General features: G+C 52.7%; 1 protein-coding gene across 1 annotated transcript; it reads right to left on the bottom strand.

Moving 5' to 3' along the window:
- Positions 1-4,439: 4,439 nt before the first annotated feature.
- Positions 4,440-6,464, bottom strand: ZBTB5 (zinc finger and BTB domain containing 5; the record flags this gene model as incomplete). The annotated part of the gene is made up of 1 exon (XM_084278701.1): positions 4,440-6,464. The coding sequence occupies one exon, from the start codon at positions 6,462-6,464 to the stop codon at positions 4,440-4,442; it is 2,025 nt and encodes a 674-aa protein (XP_084134827.1).
- Between the last annotated feature and the right edge of the window lie 12,846 nt (positions 6,465-19,310).

Below are 19,310 nucleotides of genomic sequence, written 5' to 3'. Positions count from 1 at the left end.
GAGAGCGGTTTGCCACAGCCAGTAGCTCTGCAGGTGCCTTTCAAGGGGCCGGTTTGGTTTGTGTTTTGGCTACTGGCGCTGGTGCAAACAAGGAGACTGGTGCTCACCGTGCTGCACTTCTCCCCAGCGATTCCTCCTCTCTCCCACTGCCTGTGCCCAGCGAGGAGGAGACTGGCACAGGGCGAGGGGAGGTGCAGGGACACCGTCCCTCGGGCTGCTGAGTCTTTCCAGGTGCTTGTGTCAGCCCCGTCAGGCAACACACGAGCAGTGGAAGGCAGGAAAGCTGCCACGGCAGCCAGGGACAGACCTCTCCTGAGCAGGGGTGTTCCCCTTGTGCCTTGGCAGGGTGTGACAGTCAGATAGCCAGTGTGATGGCCTGTGGGCCAACCCGGTGAGGTGACAGTGCCCTGCCTGAAGCCTCTGATGGGAGGGAGCTGCAGCAGCAGCCAGCAGAGGACTGGGCACGTGGCCTCCCCTTGGTGTGTGTTTTCCCGCAGGAAACGTCACCACAGTCCTTCCAAGACTGTTTTCTCTGGCAGAAGCAGCAAGCCCTTGGCTGACGTGGACACAAGGCCTCAGCCAGGCCCGTGCTCCTCCAGTGCTGCACAGATGCAGGACTGGTGTGTGGCTTCCACCAGCTGGCCCCTTACGCTGGCCAGTCCCTGTCACAGGAGGCTCCAGGCTGAGCGTATTTTTCTGTGTTGTTAATAAAAATGAAGAGAGCACAATGTAACATTTCAGCCACAGACCACTGCTTTTAGCCTTAAAACCTACTTAAAAATCTGTTTCACTACCCTGGTGTCTGTTCAGGACATGAACCATGCCATGGCCTCACGCAGTCTCTTAGGCACTCATACAGCTCATTCAGCAAGCAGAGCAGCCTTTGTTAGTGGCCTGTGCCACAGACCTGAAAGGTGACTAATGGGCACAGACATTGTTCCTGCCCCTCACCCTTGCTCCCTTGCCAGCGCAGCCACCAGCAGTCGCAAAGTGAACTGACACAGCTGAAAAAAATGCCAGCGATGCCCATGCACAAGTGGGGATGGTCCCAGAGCCCCACGGCTCCCCAGCCTTCATCTGGTGAGGGAGATCCAGGCAACATGTCCCGGCCCATCAGGGCGGCAGCAGGAGCGTGCCGGTCAGCCAGCAGCAGGGCATCTCAAAGGACCTGCAGGAAACTTCTTGAATGTGGCCTCCAGAGCAGAGAGCTGGCCAGAAGACAGCCCACCTCACTGAGGCAGCAGCTCCACGAGGCACCAGATCACCCCGAGACCGAGGAAACCCAGCGAGCTCCAGCCACACTACAGCAGTTCAAACCCATGGGACAACACAGCCCTTCAGGACTTCACACTGGCCCCAGCTGGGACCTGCTTGCTGATGAGATATCACATGTCTTCTCCAAACTGGCAAAGCCTCAGAGTGAAGCAGGAGGCTGTCCACGGGCAGCACCACCTGCCTGGCCTCATCTGATGTGTGTGCCCAGCGTTCAGTGGGGCTGTTCTGCACCGCCACAGAGCCCCAGCAGCTCACACACGAGCACTGCTTGTTCAGCCAGCCCGTAACACGCTGCTGCCAGACCCCAGGACAACACAGACAAGTAAATCAGGCCAGACACAGCAGCACAAAAACGCAGCGTTTATTTTCAGATGTTCCATTGCTCTAACACACCGACATCTTCACACCAGATTTCACTGCAGCACTTGTGAAGCCAAATTCCACACAAAAGCCAGGGTGGTCAGCTCTTGGACAGCACTGCCAGGCTCGGAGACGAGATGCTCTCATTTGGCCGCAGGGGACGGCTTAGTGGAGACCCCACTCTGAGATATTGCTTCATACTGGAAGACAAGGGAAGCAGCACGCTGGCCAGAGGCTCCTGGGCTTGCTCTTCCAGGCGTGTGAGACGTCAGTGAGAGGTGAAATCTGGAGTTGCCATTTCAAAAGTGCTCCAAGTTGATCTTTCTCTCAACGGCAGAAGACAAAAGTCCTCTGGCACAAGGTCAGGTATTTCACAATGACACTAAAATTTTTATAAAAACAGATTGAAGTCACAGTTAAATGTTTATTTGCTCATATTAGTTCTTAGTTACTCAAATCCCCTTACATAAATGCTCCATTCCTATGCATTGTAAGAACTTGAAGGATTCAGGTGTGCTATAGGAAACATACAAAATGTAAAAAACTCCCTATTTTTAAAACAAAAACACTAGAAATGCAAGGAGGATGAAACAGTAAGGACGTTACTAATAAGGCAACACAAGATTAAAGTACAAAATACTGCATTTTATTGATGTTTCAGTAAGATTGTTTAGTATAGCTCAACGCTGTTAGTCCCCTGCTATCAAAACTATTAACAAAACGTGGCATATCCTAATGCTTTTAAAAAATGCAGCACATTTCCTTAATGCTTATAAAATCAGGAGCCAGAAATACGACCGTAACACGAGCCCTGCAACAAAATCTTAACATTTGGAAGGAATTAACCCAACCATTCCCTATGTGTCTGTGTTTCTGTTCACCTCAGATGACTTTTTTTGCCCCCTCTCCACGTGAAGTGGCATCATTACAGATGAAGACAACTTCTTCATTAGCTAACTGCTGCTGCCACGGAGCCCAGCACAGAAAGATTTCCATGTTTCCTATTCGTTTCTGTGCCCCAACAGCTCTGATAGTTCATCCTGCTGGACGACCTGGAGGGCTGTGGGTTTGGATTTCCAGTTGATCCAAGTCCAGGATGTTTTAGAAGACCATAAGGCAGCACAAACTCCACAGCACTGCTGAGTGTTATCATACAGGATGCGTTTGCAATAGAGAGTAAAATTGAGAGGGGAAGGTTTGCCATTTTCTTTAATATCAGTGGAAAGCTGTTGCTCTGTGGGTTAGGTATCGGGAAATGCAAATTCTCTGTCTCTGCTGAGCAGAATGGAGGTGCTGGAGCCCCAACCCTGCTCCTATATGACAGAGCAGCATTTATCAGAAGTGCTTTGAAATTTTATTTAGTAGAAACCAGATACACTGAACGCCAGCAGTTAGTTCATGTGCATCTCTAACAAAGAAATAAAAGAGACCGCAGACAGTCCTGGCTACAATGGCATCAAAGAAGAGGAAATTAAACCAAGATTCACATGATTCACTTGAAGAATAGCAACCACTGAATTTCTGCTATGCAAAGTGTACAGTGCTACTCTTTAAAGGTAAAATTTATCCCAGCTTTCCAAAATGCCTGTGGAAAAGTACGTCTATGACACTACTTTGGGTGGAAGGACTGGGTTTGACAAACACATTTTTAGAGAGAGAGAGAGAGAGAGAGAGAAATAAAAATGGCAAATGAGAATAATTCCTGACTGGTTTGTTGTGGAGAACAATCCACAGTTGTGGAGTAAAGTGAACGGAGGAGGAAATTAAAGCCTGAAGATAAGAGTGTCAGGAAAGGACAATATGCTTACGCAACAATGGGGATCAGATTGACTATCAGCGTCTGAAAACAGCAAGAGACTATCTTACACAGTAAAAATGGCCATCACAAATTAACTCTCTCCTTCAAAATAACAAAGCAGACAAAGACAAGCTCTTTTCAGACTTCTGTGTATATCGAATTTTAACATAGGAGATACAGATTGGTTAAAATACTGCTAAGAATAGCACGAACAAGGAACAGTACTTCACTTATCACTTAATACGAGCTTCTACAGGAAAGAAAACAAACCAACTTCCAGATCTTGCTGTACTCAAAGTATACATACATCTGGCAGTCCAAAAGTTACTTGTCTTGGATTTAATTTAAGCACCTTCATTACACAGTGTCCTTTACTACGAAACAGCCAAACATACATTCATAACCCTAAAACTATTTTAATAATTAGCATATTTTAAAGCATTAAGTCGGACAGGTGCACCCAAAGGTGTTTTTCTCTCTTAAGGATGCACAGCCTTTGTTAGTGACAGTGAACCTGTGCAGCTGTCCACACGTAATGCAGCAACTCGTCTGACAGGTAATTTATTTAAATGCTTTCACTTTTACAAAATACTTTAGGAAAAGGAAAAAGAAAAGAAAAAAAGAGGAAATTTGCACTTCAGTTTCTCATTCTTGAAACCTGCTACTTCACCAGGTAACTATGGTGTCACCCCCTCTGCCCTGCAAAGGAACTGCTGAGCTTTGGGGATCGTATCCCCATCAGCCCAAGGCCTGAACATAGATCATAGTATCACCTGATGCACCTACAGTGCGACTTCCAAGGATCTCCAAGTTCTTTGCTTGCAGCTGTTTAAGCCTCACAACACCCCTGTGAGGTAGGTACAGTAATATCCCCAATTAACAGAACCAAGACTTTTGTGCGTGTGGCACAATCACATCTGAGTGTTCACTGACCAACAAGAGCAGCCTCTGAGGCTGCAGCCTTGAAGGGAATAGTGTTCACGTTCCTGCGGCGCTCCGGAGAAGGTTAAAGCAAAGTGCTGGGCAGGTTGCTGCTCTGCCACCTCAGGCAGGTTGTCTTGGAGTGTTTGTACAGGTGGCTGGACTGGCTGAACCGCTTGCCACACTTGAGGCAGGCGTAAGGCTTCTCTCCCGTGTGCACACGGATGTGTTTCTTGCAGTCTGTCAGGGTCAGGAAGGTCTTGCAGCAGATCTTGCAGGCGTACTTGCGAGCACCTTCCACAACCAAGACGTTGTGCTCAGATAAGGCCTTCTTGCATTTGGACAGGACATCCGCGGACGCCCTGGTCAGCTGCGGCGGCCCAGGCTGCGATGGGTGGCCGTTTTCAAAGGACGTGGTCCCGTTCATGATCAGCTGGGAGCTGGAGGAGTTGTCTTGCAGCTGGGAGCTCCTGACAGAGGTCACCACAGGCATTTTGGGGGCGATGCGGCGGTAGCCAGGGAAGCTGCTGGCCCCACCTCTCACCGAGCCCATCATCGCCCTTGACAGGGAGTGCAAGCCCAAGCCCGAGCGCGGGAAATCCATGCTGAACTGTTCTGCCGCCCGGTACCCAGAGGTCTGCACACAGGGGAGACCCATCACGTCCTGCATCGGTCTCACAAAGTGAGAGTCTGCAGGCTCGCTGAACGGATTCTCTACGTGAGAGACCGTGGCGGATGAATGGCCACCAGCAGGCCCCGACTCCGGACTCATCAGGTACGAGGCGTCAGTGTCCATTCTGCAGTCACTGGTGGTGTTTGGAATGTTGTCGTCACTGTTCTGACTAGCACCAAAGCCACCGCCTCTGCTTTTGTTCAGAAAATTAGAGATACTGAAAGTAGACTTGTGTTCCAGGTTATTTGACACCTCCATAATATGGATGTCCCCCACCCTATCAGTACTGGACTGTGGGTCAGAAAAGCTGCGATCGCTGCTCTCGGGACTCAGTTCTATCTTCTCTGTGCTCACAACTCCTCCTTCCACTTCCACAGACTCACTGCCCTCCGCCTGGGAAGTGACGTCGCTCACCTCGTCTTGAGGCTCCGGCGAACTCAAGGGCTCAGACTTCACCACCACCCTCATGTGCTCTTTGTCATTCAGACTGACCTCCGGATTCTCACACGGGAAGTTGTTCTTCTCAGAAGCAGCCTCCTGGTCGAAGCTGGTCTCCACCTGCGTCGCCTGGCTTGCCATGGACATCTGTGAAATGTTTCCCCCGCTGTTGTCAGACTGGCTGGGCACTTGAGCGTCTTCCTGAGTGCTGAAAGACTGATCAAACATAATCGTGTTGTCCTCCTGGTTATCAGCAACAGCATCAGCCTTAGAGTTGTCCACAATCTTCAGAGAATCAGGTGAGAAGAAATCTTCCCTTGAGTGAACCACTGACTGCCCGCTCTCAGCCGCCACCTCGGACACCGACTCGTCCATGGCAGGCCTGATGCGCTGCCGGGCACGGTCCTCAGAACTCTGCTTACGTTTGTGGAGGCGGCGGATGGGGAAAGCAGTGCGCTGCTCCATGTTTCCTCTCAGGGAGGAGCTCATGGCGTTGGGCTGCTCCTCTGTGCTCTGGGTGGAATTCAAGGCAGAGCTCACAATGCTCAGTCCAAGCTGCTGGAGCATGAAGGACCTCTGCATGCGAGCGTTCTGCTCTTGGACTCTGTCGCTGGGCGGGGACATGGGCAGTGTCCTGGTGGTCAGGTAGTGTTTGCATGCTTTAACAACGGAGTTCAAGTGTAAGTGAGACGCAGCCAGCAAGACATCCATGACGTTGCTCTCCCCAAGCATTAGTGTGGAAGTATACATCATGTCTATCAGGGCAGCAAAAGCTTCTGCTGTCACCACTTCGCTGTCCAGCTGAATCATGTTCATGGTCTGATCTCCCTCTGCCACGGTGAACAGGGCTCGGAAATGCGTGCTGCACGCTGCCAGCACCGAGCGGTGCGCCTTGAAATGCCTGTTTCCCACCACAATGACGCAGTCGCAAAGCTGCCCATGGAGCCGCTGGTAGTTGAGCTGCTGGAAGATTTGCTCAAAGTGTCCTGGAAAATCCATGATCCTACAAAACAGAGCAGAAGAAACGGTGAGACCAGGAATGCCTCAGGTCCCACGCAGAGCACAGCGAGCCTGTGCTTGGAAAGGGAAGACAGGTGAACAATAACTCATCCTAATTTACCACACTGGCAGTGTGTCAAACCTGACTACCTTGAGGGGGAGGATGAGAAAGAAAACACAGGTTCTGCCACGGGGCTGACCTAGAATAACAGCTGCCTCAGCAGCAGACAGGTCACAGGCAGCGCTGCTGCAAACTGAGCCACGCAGCTCACTGCACCCCCTCTGCCTCCTCTCCAAACTACAGTACACTCTTCAGGAACAAAATCTAATACTAATTGTGAATAATCTACTGCAGCCTCCCACTGCAAACTCTGAACTTTAACTTTTATCTCCCAGCTTCAGCCTCTGGAAATGGCTTTCTGCAGTTTCTCAGCTGCTGTGTGCAGAACTGTCACCTGCTCCTCACAGAGGAACACAGAGAAGAGGATTAGTGGAAAAGAGAAACTTTAAGAGGTCAGCTTTTATCTTAAACTGCTACTTTTAGCTGTCAGAAGTTGTGGTGTGCTGATCCCCCAGAGTCACAGGGGGATGAGGAGTGGGGCTGGGGTCAGTTCATCACACTGTCTCTGCCGTTCCTTCCTCCCCAGGGGAGGACTCCCCCCACCCCTCCCCTGCTCCACGTGGGCTCCCTCTGACAGGAGACAGTCCCCCCCACACCCCTCCAACACGGGTCCCGCCCGTGGGGCACAGGCCCCCAGGAACAGACTGCTGCAGCCCGGCCCCCACGGAGTCACCAGTCCCCCACCCCTCCCCTGCTCCAGCGCGGGCCCCTCTCCCCACGGGCTGCAGGGCCTGCCAGGACCTGGCTCCAGCACGGGCTTCCCGCGGGCCCAGAGCATCCTTCAGGTGTCTCCACCTGCCCCACGCTGGGGCCCTTCGTGGGCTGCGGGTGGGACCTGTGCTCTGCCCCGTGGGCTGCAGGGACACGTCCTGCCTGGCGCTGGGCTGCTGCAGGGCAAGGGCTGCTCCAGTGCCAGAAGCAGCTCCTGCACTGACCTTGCTGTCTGCAAAGGTGATTCTCTCACATCTCTGGCTGCAAAAACTGCTCCTGACCTGCTGGCTTGCTTCTTAACTGTGTTCCCACAGAGGCTGCTGCTGCTGGGCTCAGCACGGATCAGTGGCAGGTCCATCCTTGAGCTGCTGTTGGCTCTGTCAGAGCCAGGGGAGGCTTCTGCAGCTTCTCACAGAAGCCACCCCTGCAGCACCCTCTAAACCTTGCCACGCAAACCCACCACCAAAGTGGCCAACTTACACAGGTAATCCACCCCTGGTCCCTTCACCACAATTAGAACAGAAATTCTCCACAATGACTTCAGTCTCTAGCTATGTTCAGTCCATGTTTTGCCCATTACCTCTGCCCATTACTATTCTCCTCTCAAATTCCCCATGCCCCACATTGGGAATCAAAAAGGACTGTGATGGGTTGACCCCAGCTGGAGGCCAGGTGCCCCCCAAATCTACCCCATCATTCCCCTCCTCACCTGGACAGGGGAGAGAAGATACAATAAAGGGATCAAGATAAGGACAGGGATAAATCACTCAGCAATTACTGGCATGGGCAAAGCAGACTCAACGTGGGAAAAATTAATCTCATTTATTACAAAGCAAACCAGAGTAATGAGAAATAAAACCCAACCTTAAAACACATCCCTCCCAACCACACCCTACCCCCCTTCCCATCTTCCTGGGCTAAACTGACCTGCTCCCCCTCTGCAGTGCTGTGTCCAGCTCTGGAGCCCTCGTGGGACATGGACCTGTTGGAGCGGGGCCAGAGGAGGCCGTGAGGATGATCTGAGGATGGAGCATCTCTCCTGTGAAGCCAGGCTGGGGGAGCTGGGCTGGCTCAGCCTGGAGAAGAGAAGGCTGTGGGGGGAGCACCTTACAGCCCCTTCCAGTCCCTGAAAGGTGCCTGTAGGAAAGCTGGGAAGAACTGTTCCCAAGGGCAAGGAGCACTGGAATGATGGGTGATGGTTTAAACTAGAAAAGGGGAGATTTAGGTTGGTTATTAGGGAAAAGTTCTTCTCTCTGAGGGTGGTGGGACACTGGCACAGGTTGCTCACAGAGATGGTGGATGTCCCATCCCTGGAGACATCCAAGGTCAGGCTGGGTGGAGCTCTGAGCGACCTGCTCTAGGGAAGATGTCCCTGCTCACTGCAGGGTGGGACTGGGTGGCCTCTGGAGGCCCCTTCCAACCTGAATGCATTCTGTGATTCTGTAATTCCTTAAGAACCCTCTTGGCCCACAAAGAATTTATGGGAAGCTTCTGACAAAGTGATGCACTACTCAGCCAGATAACTGGACAAACTCAGAGAAGGCTTTTTCCTTACATTTCCAGTAATAGTACCTAAGTCAAACCTTAGTAGATTCACATTAAGACTAAGTAAGTGACTTTCAGTGACATCTCTACTTTTCCTCAAGCCAAATCAACCAAGTATAAGATGTGAGGAACATAAAGGTTGCTTGTGTGGGGCACACTCACACGTATTTGTCTTTGCATTTATCTTTCAATAGCAATACCACAGTACCCCAGCACACAAAAAGAGCCAGCAGTGTGCCCTGGGGCTGAGAGAGACAATGGGATGCTGGGGGCATCAGGAGGAGTGTGGGCAGCAGGTGACAGGAGGGGATCCTCCCCCTCTGCTCTGCCCTGCTCAGGCCCCACCTGGAGTGTTGTGTCCAGTGCTGGGCTCCCTGGGATCCAACAGCCAGGGATCTCCTGGAGAGAGTCCAGAGGAGGCTGCGAAGGGGATGAAGGGCCTGGAGCATCTCCCCTGGGAGGAGAGGCTGAGGGAGCTGGGGCTGTTCAGCCTGCAGAGGAGAAGCCTGAGAGGGGATCTGATCAATGGGGATCAAGAGCTGAAGGGTGGGACCCAGGGGCCATGGGCAGCCCCTGCTCAGTGTCTGTGGGGACAGGACAAGGGGCGATGGGCTCAAGCTGGAGCCCAGGGAGTTCCCCCCAATGTGGGGAAGAACTTCTTGCTGGTGAGGGTGAGGGAGCCCTGGGACAGGCTGCCCAGGGGGTGTGGAGTCTCCTTCTCTGGAGAGATTCCAGCCCCTGTCCTAGGGACCCTGCTTGGGCAGGGGTGGGACCCCATGGGCTCTGGGGGTCTCTTCCAGCCCCTGTGATCCTGTGATTCTGCGATCACAAAGCAGCTAAAATAAAATGTCATAGACAGAATTACACCTTTGAACGGGGATCAAACGTGAACTCCCCAATTCAGACATTCTCTCCTCAAATGCATGAACAAACCATACGCTGCACTGGCATCGCTGCACGGCCACAAGCTATGGACTGCACACAGAGCTTCCACAGTCCCCTTTAACCTCTCGTGTTTGTATTTCACACTCTCCACTGGTGCTTCACTTCACATAACTGCATTGCTTAGGCCAGAGACAGTGGCTGCCAAGTGCAGCCATTCACTCAGAGGAAAAGAGGGACAGCTCCTGGTGTGGATCACTGAATATTTTGCACTTTCAGAGATTAACTGTTCACTTGGAAGGATCAGCAGGAAAAGCCTCAGAAATGCTGAGAGCAACAGCAGAGGTGTCAGGCATGGAGCAACAGCCAGATGTGGGCACAAAGGCTGCAGCAGCCCCAGGCCCTGTGCTCTCCCTCACCGTAAGGCAGACTGGGCAGCACCACGTTTGAGATGCAGACTGTGCTAGTACAGGTCAAAGGCCAACAAGACACAGGTGACAGATGGATTTGCACACTTGTGCACGTGTCAGCAGACAGCTGTGGAGTTCCAAACACCCACGGGCTCCTGGCAGCAACTTGGCTGAGCGTCCCCCAGCCTTGGAATGTCACCATCAACACGTCAAGGGGAGGTGGAACAGTCCCTGACCCTCGTTTGTACAGGACACACATCTTCCAAACCAGTCCTGGAACTCTTTTGCCAGCAGCACAAGATCAAATTCCTCCTTAGGCAATGCAGTTAATACATGACCTGTGTGTCCTCGCTCCCTGCACAACACCCCAGCTTGCTCCCATGCTGCATCCCACCAGACCAGTTTCCCCCCACCCACTAAAAGCTCAGGCTGGAGCTGGATGAGGTTTCCCAGTCAGACTGTGTACTGGCAGAGCGAACAGGCACAAGCTGGACACACACTGGGTCCCCCATCCAGCCAGGGAACAATGACAGGCTTCCCTTCTACTAGGTCCACAGCTATGAACTGTGTTGGACCTGGATGCTGGTCTCCCCGGTCACAACCTGCCCGTGACTCCAGCAGCTACAGAAGGGATGGGCAGGGTGACAGGGCACTCTAACACTTCTCAGCACTAAATACAGATCTGTGTTGTCACGTCTGGGCTCCACAGGCACCTGTGGGGTGCAGTTTTAGCCTGTCTTGAGCTAACCAGGCTGGGGAAGGGGCTGGAGGGCAAATCCTCTGAGGAGCGGCTGAGGGAGCTGGGGGTGTTGAGCCTGGAGAAGAGGAGGCTGAGGGGAGCCCTTCTCCCCACCTCCCCTGCCCTGCCAGGAGGGTGCAGAGAGGTGGGCGATGGTCTCTGCAGCCAGGGCACAGGAGATGGGACAAGGGGCAATGGGCTCAAGCTGCCCCAGGGCAGGGTCAGCTCAGCTGGGAGGGAAAAGTTCTTCCCTGGCAGAGCTGTCAGGGCCTGGCCCAGGCTGCCCAGGGAGGGGCTGAGTCCCCAGCCCTGGGGGTGTTGAACAGGGGGGAGATGAGGTGCTCAGGGATCTGGTTTAGCTCAGGATGGGAATGGCTGGACTCGATGATCTTCAAAGGTCTTTTCCAACCTTGTGATTCTGTGATTCCAGACACAAGTACCATTTTCTGATTCCCAGGCTTAAGCAATCCCTTAGGGCCCCCTGTACAGACAGACGGGCCTGCTCCAGCTTACTGCACTGCGGCCAACATCGGGCTACATAAAGTTAAGGAGCCAGTAGTATAGCAGGCTAAGAGACCAGAAGTCATGCCAGAAGAGGTGGTAAACTACCTTAAAACAACAAAGAGTAAACCCATTATGTCAGGGAACAGCCCCTGCCTGCCTCAGCTGCCAGGGAGCTAACATGAGAGCAGCTGCTGCTCCCCAGCAGAGGCAGCTGCACACACCCCTCCTCCCCACAGACACACACTGAGCAGGTTTTCTTTGGAGAAAGGTTTCACTGCTTAGTCTCCTGGACAGAGACCCTCGTCCTTCTCCAAAGAGGAGAGGTTTGCAAAGACCCACAATGACGAGCTGAAACTTCTGCTGGCAAAGAGCTGTTGCCTCTGACTGTAACCGGTCCCTGTGTGTATTAAAGACAAGCATGCCTGAATGCCTGCAGTGGGAATTCATGTCTGAATGCCTGAAATAAATCAGCACCCTGAGATTCCAAGTGCTGTGTCACAGTCTCTCACGTCTATAAAGGAACTTACCTATTAAAACAGAAGAATTTGAGTTTGATGCTCTTTAGAAACACAACTAGCAATAGAGATAACAGGTGATTTTGTTTATCTCTCACTGCCAGTGTGCATTTGACAGCACGATGACATTTAAACATGACCAACCTTGGAACTGCACGGGTTTTCTTTCTACACATTCTGTCTGGCAGAATCCCAGCACAAGGGAAACGGGGGGAGACGGTGGCTGAAGAGCTGGGAGGAACAAAAGAGCAGCCCCTGCAACTGGCTGACCTTGGGGCAGCAAGACAAAAGGCAGAGTCATGGCAGCAAGTGTGTGCAGCACGGCTGAGGCCAGGGCTGCTCCGCGAGCAGAGCTGCATGGGGATGCCCGGTCGCCTGGGCAGACCTGGTGTTAAACTCAGGGCAAGTGCTGGGACAATCCCCTCCCCAAGGAAAGCTGCCCCCAGACAGGTGCCTCTGGGAAGCCCAGAGGGAACTGCCAAACAACTCTTTACTCACCCACCTTCAGTCCCCTCTGAGGCAGGGCAAGTGTCAGGCAGAGACAACGCTCTGTCCCTGGCTTCATGGGACTGGAATACAGGATCAGAGGGAATCTGGACAAAGGTGATGATGGTGGAGGAAGGAAGAATTGCCAGAGCCACAAAGACACTCTGCTTGCTCCATTCCGAGCAGCATCCCTACAGCATCAGCACGTCTGTGCAGGGCCAGGCTGGTGGCCGACGTTCCGCTCTGCTCCTCAGTCCAGAGGGACACTCCAAGAAACCATCTGACAGCTGCACCGCTACACGTAGGGCTCACTGCACAGCTCACAACGCTGCTGCCCCTGAGCAGACGCCCTGGGAAGCACCAGATTCCAACCCCAGTTACGCTAAGTGCTTCCCCAGGAACCCATACATCTCTGCAGAGCCGCTGTGCATCTTCTACCACGTCTGCAGTGAAGCTGTGCTGCTCATACCTTTCGTGTCTGCACGTGCTTTGCAGACAGTGAGTTTTCCACCAGCAACCCAGAAGCGCCTGTGCACCTGCTGGTTTAATGGAGTGCACTGTTGACTAATCCAGCCACGACAGACTGATTCACTCTCGTTGAACGTGGCCGAGTTCTTTCAGTGTGGCCGTGGCAGTGCACGGAACACGACTAGACTGAAGGTGAGTCTCCTTATTTCTGAGTCCATAATGACGACAGTTCAGTACCCTGAATGCAGCCAGACTCACAATGACAAATCGGCCTTTCCTCCAAGTCAGCTCAGCCCTTAACACATCAGGGGGAACGGCTGGACTGAAGATGACAGGTGCTTTCCACCCTCAATGGTTCTGTGATGTGCAGTTTGGCTTGGTACCTGACTTTGACTGCACCACAAAGGCCGAATCCCGCAGCCAGAACGAGCGCAGACCCCACAGTGCAGCTGAGAGCTTGAACCAGACAGGCTGGAAACGACAGAACTAGACTTGAGACACGGAGACCACATGCCAGCAACCCGCCCCTGTGACGAGGGATCAGCTCCTCTGGGCTCCGAGCTACCTGCCTTGCACCCGAGTCAGTACCAGCAGAAGGAAGAACGCTGCATCTCCTGATGCCTTCCTGTCCCGCTGCGCTCACCCCTGGCCTGTCAGCAGCTCCCTGGAAGCACCACGGCCATCCCATCACACAACACGGGCCTGTGCGGAGGAGGGACAGGAGCGTCCCAGGCGGGCAGCGATGTGCTCAGCAGCCAGGCCCTGCCGCCCTGGCCAGGCCGAGCGCCCGCTCCGGGTCACCCCGCTGCTGCATCAGGTCCAGGGCAGCCCCCGGGGCACCAGCAGCTCTGGAGAGCAGCAGGGCAGGGAACAGCTTCCTTCTGTAGTCGAACGAATGAGCACAGCTGGAAAGAAACTACACCAAACTGTGGAGCTGAAGTGGTTCTACTGGAAGTACAAACAGTTACAGGCAGGAGCAGCTACAGGGAAGCACTGCAGAGACTTCCATGGAATCCTGGCTGGAAAGCGATTACTTTGCCTGCCCCTGGACTGAGGCCTATGGAATGTAACCAGCTGGGGGTCAGAACCAAAGGAACTCTCCCCCACACAGCGCAGTGAAGCCACATGTAAATTCAACAGCCATGACACAGATTCATCAGAGGAAAATCAACCCAGAGCTACTCAATATCAGCTGCTGCCTGTCTGGGGAAGGTACCAAGTCACAAGGGACAGTTTTACCTGCACTGGCCTCTCTGGCTTTTCATTTTCCAGCCTGCTTTGGTGGTTTAGGAAGGGTCTTAGGAGAGGACCATTAATCTCTTCCGTGTCAGACTGAGTTGGTAGAAATGAATAAGGAAGCATTTTGTCGTCAGCATTTTGATTATATGCTTAAAATATAATAAATAATTGAATATATATTATGTAATGTATATATATTATATATACTAATATAAGGAATAATTGAATTATATGCTTCAAGTATAATAAATAATTGAATATATTATATAGTGCATATATATAACATATAAACATAATGAATAATTGAATTATATGCTTCAAATATAATAATTGGATATATTATATAGTATACATAATATATAAAATAGAATAATTGAATTATATTCTTCAAATATAATAAATCATTGAATGTGTATGTATATAATATATATCAAATAGAATGAATAATTGAATTATATGCTTCAAATATACTAAATAATTGAATAAGAAGTGCCCTGGGTCCGACAGAGCTGTTCTGTGACTCACGGTGAGAGCAGGCGGCCCTGCTGGGACTGCCCTGGCAGGGGCCTGGGCAGGGCGCTCCTTCCTCGAGCTGCTGGACCTGGGCTCCTACCTGAGCCCCTCTGGCCTGCAATGGGCTGGCTGCCTGGGAGCAGCCCCCCAGGGCACTGCTGGTGGTCCCCCTCCTGCCGCTGCCTCTCCAGGCTCCCTGGGGCTGCGCAGACCAGCTCCATCCTGCCAGCACACATCTGTGTTGGCACACAGTAAAGCACCCCTCAGACACGTGGGTGAGGATAAGGCTCACACTCAACACTGAGCCTCTCATGCTAAGGAAGCACCTGGATCCAAAGCACCGAATGGGGCAGATGCTGCACAGATGTTGTGGGGCTCTGGGAGAAAGGACCCACGCTTCACAGGTACAACACAGCCTGCGTACCACCCTCCCACCACCAAAAACCTCTCTCAGCTCCAACGAAACCCAACACGGCAGAGATCAGACACCGAGTTCCCACCTTCTTGCTGAAGATGGCATCTGGTTAGGGAAGCAGCCCAGTTTACAACCACTGCTTCTCAGGGAGTCCTAAGGAACTCCCTTGTTCCTGAAACACAAAGCACCCCAGCAGGGCCAGCTGGCCAGGCTGCACACACGGCCAGGACAGGGGCCCTTGCCCAGCCAGGCAGGTAGGAAACACAGGGGACTGCTGGTGACACCAGCACACAGCAGCAGGAAGGACACTGGGAGATTTTTCCACAGGAATTCAAGTTTTATTGGCACATCTTTCCCCTGCTTCTGGTGGTAAGAAGTGTCCTTCAGGTAGTTTCTTTCTCTCTCTTGAATGATTAACACTGATATGTTTATGTTCACTGACACCCACTTTTTTCCATCAAACCCTTTTGTTCTTAACACTCCAGCTGCAGCAAGAGGGTGCAAGACAAGGAGGGACAAGTATTGAAGTACAGCTGCACTGAAACCAATGCCGATCAAACACTTTTCTGGGGGGCATCAGGAGGAGTGTGGGCAGCAGGTGACAGGAGGGGATCCTCCCCCTCTGCTCTGCCCTGCTCAGGCCCCACTGGAGTGTTGTGTCCAGTGCTGGGCTCCCTGGGATCCAACAGCCAGGGATCTCCTGGAGAGAGTCCAGAGGAGGCTGCGAAGGGGATGAAGGGCCTGGAGCATCTCCCCTGGCAGGAAAGGCTGAGGGAGCTGGGGCTGTTCAGCCTGCAGAGGAGAAGCCTGAGAGGGGATCTGATCACTGGGGATCAAGAGCTGAAGGGTGGGACCCAGGGGCCATGGGCAGCCTCTGCTCAGTGTCTGTGGGGACAGGACAAGGGGTGATGGGCTCAAGTTGGAGCCCAGGGAGTTCCCCCCAATGTGGGGAAGAACTTCTTGCCAGTGAGGGTGAGGGAGCCCTGGGACAGGCTGCCCAGGGGGTGTGGAGTCTCCTTCTCTGGAGAGATCCCAGCCCCTGTCCTAGGGACCCTGCTTTGGGCAGGGGGTGAGACCCCATGGGCTCTGGGGGGCCCTTCCAGCCCCTACAGCTCTGTGGTTCTGTGATTCTTTGGCTTCTTAAAAAAGTAATTTGAAGTTAACTTTCTATAAAACAGCATGAAGAATAACTCTGAGTTATCTATTTAAGCTTTTATTGCTGTGTCCTGTTTATTGCAATCCTGAGCTGCTATCAAGAAGTCAAACACAGACAAGTCAAATGCAACCTCAAATTCCCCCAAAGAAGCTCTCTAAATAGTTTGCAAAGTACTGGATTTTGTGTTGGTAAGATCAACATGAAGAGCTGCTTCATCTATGCCACTCAGCACAGGAACAGCAGAAGCCTCACACAGGCACCACTGAAAGCTCCAGACTGGGCAGCCTTACTGCTTGCACCTCCAAGGTCTGTATTTAAAAGCTTCTGAGATCCCAGGCACCGAGCTGCAGGAAGCCCTGGCACACAGCCCACGCTTGGTAATGTGCACATACAGTATCACAGCTGTTTGCCTCAGTGTAAACTGCACTTCACAAAACAGTATGTGCTTCAGCCCCCGTGCTCCAAACACCAGAAACTGCCCCAGCAGGTGCAGGCGAGTGACACCAGTGTCTGGTCAGGAACCCCCTTCTGCTACCAGGGATGCTGGTTTGCAAGGAGCCAGCAGGACAGTGGCAGGGTAGAGGCAGGGAGAAATGGAAGTTTTGGGGGTTTTGCCATCTGCAGCCAGTTCTGTCCCCCTCAGGCACTGAGGGCACGTGTTCTCTGCTCTGGAAGTGCTTCCAAACTGCACACAGGGTGGCTCTGTAGTCAGGGGCAGTTAACAGGATTTCTGCATTTACCCCACATTTCCCTTTACAAAGCGTCTCTCCCCAGAGAGTGAGTTTTCCATCTGGTACCATGTTACCTCTCTTTGGGCCTCACTGGATTTGCTTTCAGAACTTTTAAGTAATTCCACATGACATCTGGAATGAGCAGACGTTCAGCAAGCACCTGGGCTTGGGACGCGGGTTGCTCACTAACTCTTCACATGAGAGCATTCCTGCTGGCACTGATTATTCCAGGACTTAGGTTCCTTGGCCACAGTGAATTCTTAGCAGCGTGTTTTGTGTACAGCTTACCACTGCCCACCTGAAAATCCCCTCCACAAATACTCAGCGATCAAAAGCAGACCGTGCTTTGGGGGATGCGACGGCACAGCAGGTACCACCCGTGACAGGCGTCCTGTGTGTGTCCAACAGGTAACTGCAACAGGCACTTCCATAACCGACGGTTACACTTGAACCATCTCCTCTGAGGTGTCTCCTCAGCCAGGTTTTATAAACAGTTTCCCTTCCTGCTGTCAGGGAGGAGGAGGAAGAGCTTGTTTGAGACTCAGACAGGGTAAGTGGCGCTGCAAACGCTGGTGCTGGTTGCATCAGCTCTCCGGAGGGGAGATCAGCACACGGCTCAGCATCCTCTCATCACCTGACAGGCACTGCCACTGAGCAGCCCAGCCTGCAGCAACACCAACCACTATCAACAGGAACAGCACGGCCTGCCACCTCCAAGGCTGTCTCTGAGAGGAGCAACACAGCTGCCCTGGATGTTTCTTGCACCTCTCAGCTGTCAGCAGGAACAGACACAGCAGCAGCAGGGCTGTCCTGCTTCCCCTGGCTCCGAGGGAGCTCTCCAGCTGCAGATCCTGCAGCACAGTGTGGCAGTGCAGCAGACACAGGGCAGAGGAGGCTGGGGAGCCAGGCTCCTGCCTTCTGCTGTGACACCCAGCTTGTCACAGGAGGGCTGTTTCTGTGTTGTAATCCCTGTTTAACAACCCTGCACCCTGGTATATTCTGGACAGACTGAACCCTGTTTCCTTCTAGTGTCTGGTTAATCCCCTCATCGTTTGGGCTTCAAGGGCAGGTACCACAGCTTCCACAGCTGTCAGTCTTGCTCCAAAGAGCTGACATAGGCTTTTTCTGCCTAACTGACACCAGCACAGTGTCTTCTAGGTATCAGTAAGAAAGAGGGGGAAAAAATGTATCCTATTGACCTTACAAAGGTAAAAACCTGTATCCAGAGCTGAGAACACAGCTGCTCCCCAGAGCACAACTGGCTTTAGGCACTGTGCTGTCACACACCTGAAGGAAGCTCTTCGGGCCGTATGGCGATTCGCTTTATTTACAGAGGGAAGAGCAGAGGGGCTGCCACACAGGACTGGACACACAGCCATGCAGTGGCATGAGAGGACACACTGACACCAACCAGGAGTGATGGGAACTCGCAGTTACCCTGTGAGTTCAGAAAACCCCTCCCGAGGTGCACGGTACCACATCCGTCCCCATCACTGTCCCCTGACAAGAACACCCAGTGCTGCAGAGGAAACTCAGCTGCTGGCTTCTCCTGTACCACCACCCCTCCTGAAGCAAACCACAAACACCACACAGAATCCAGGGTCTGCAGGGAAGGACCCCGGAGGAAGAAGCAGCCACAGTTTGGCACCAGCACAATGTCATCTCGCTCCATGGAGCAGAAACTTCTAAATCCAGCTCTTCAACTTCACTGTTTCCCAGAGATTAGAGAACTTTGAACAGCCCTGTCCTGTTTGCAGTTCAGAACAGGCTAAAGCCTTCTCTGGCAATTCTAATCTAGGTGATTCTGATTAGACCCCCTGAGATCCCTTCCCACCCCTGACACTCTGTTTCCTTTGCTTTTAACCCCAGTGGAACCAGGGCTAACTGCACAAGGAACAGATCTATTTCTGCTGGGAAGTGGTTTATATTGTGTCCAGTGCTGGGCTCCCTGGGATCAAACAGCCAGGGAGCTCCTGGAGAGAGTCCAGAGGAGGCTGCGAAGGGGATGAAGGGCCTGGAGCATCTCCCCTGGGAGGAAAGGCTGAGGGAGCTGGGGCTGTTCAGCCTGCAGAGGAGAAGCCTGAGAGGGGATCTGATCAATGGGGATCAAGAGCTGAAGGGTGGGACCCAGGGGCCATGGGCAGCCTCTGCTCAGTGTCTGTGGGGACAGGACAAGGGGCGATGGGCTCAAGTTGGAGCCCAGGGAGTTCCCCCCAATGTGGGGAAGAACTTCTTGGCGGTGAGGGTGAGGGAGCCCTGGGACAGGCTGCCCAGGGGGTGTGGAGTCTCCTTCTCTGGAGAGATTCCAGACCCACCTGGACACCTGAGTGTTAAGTCCTAGGGAGCTGCTCTGGCAGGGGGGTTGGACCCGATGATGTCTCCAGGTCCCTTCCAACCCCTGCAATTCTATG

Source organism: Gallinula chloropus (assembly GCF_964237585.1).
Source record: "Gallinula chloropus genome assembly, chromosome: Z".
NCBI classification, from domain to species: domain Eukaryota; kingdom Metazoa; phylum Chordata; class Aves; order Gruiformes; family Rallidae; genus Gallinula; species Gallinula chloropus.
Note: the sequence above shows the minus strand (reverse complement) of the source record. Positions and strands in the feature narration are given on the sequence as shown.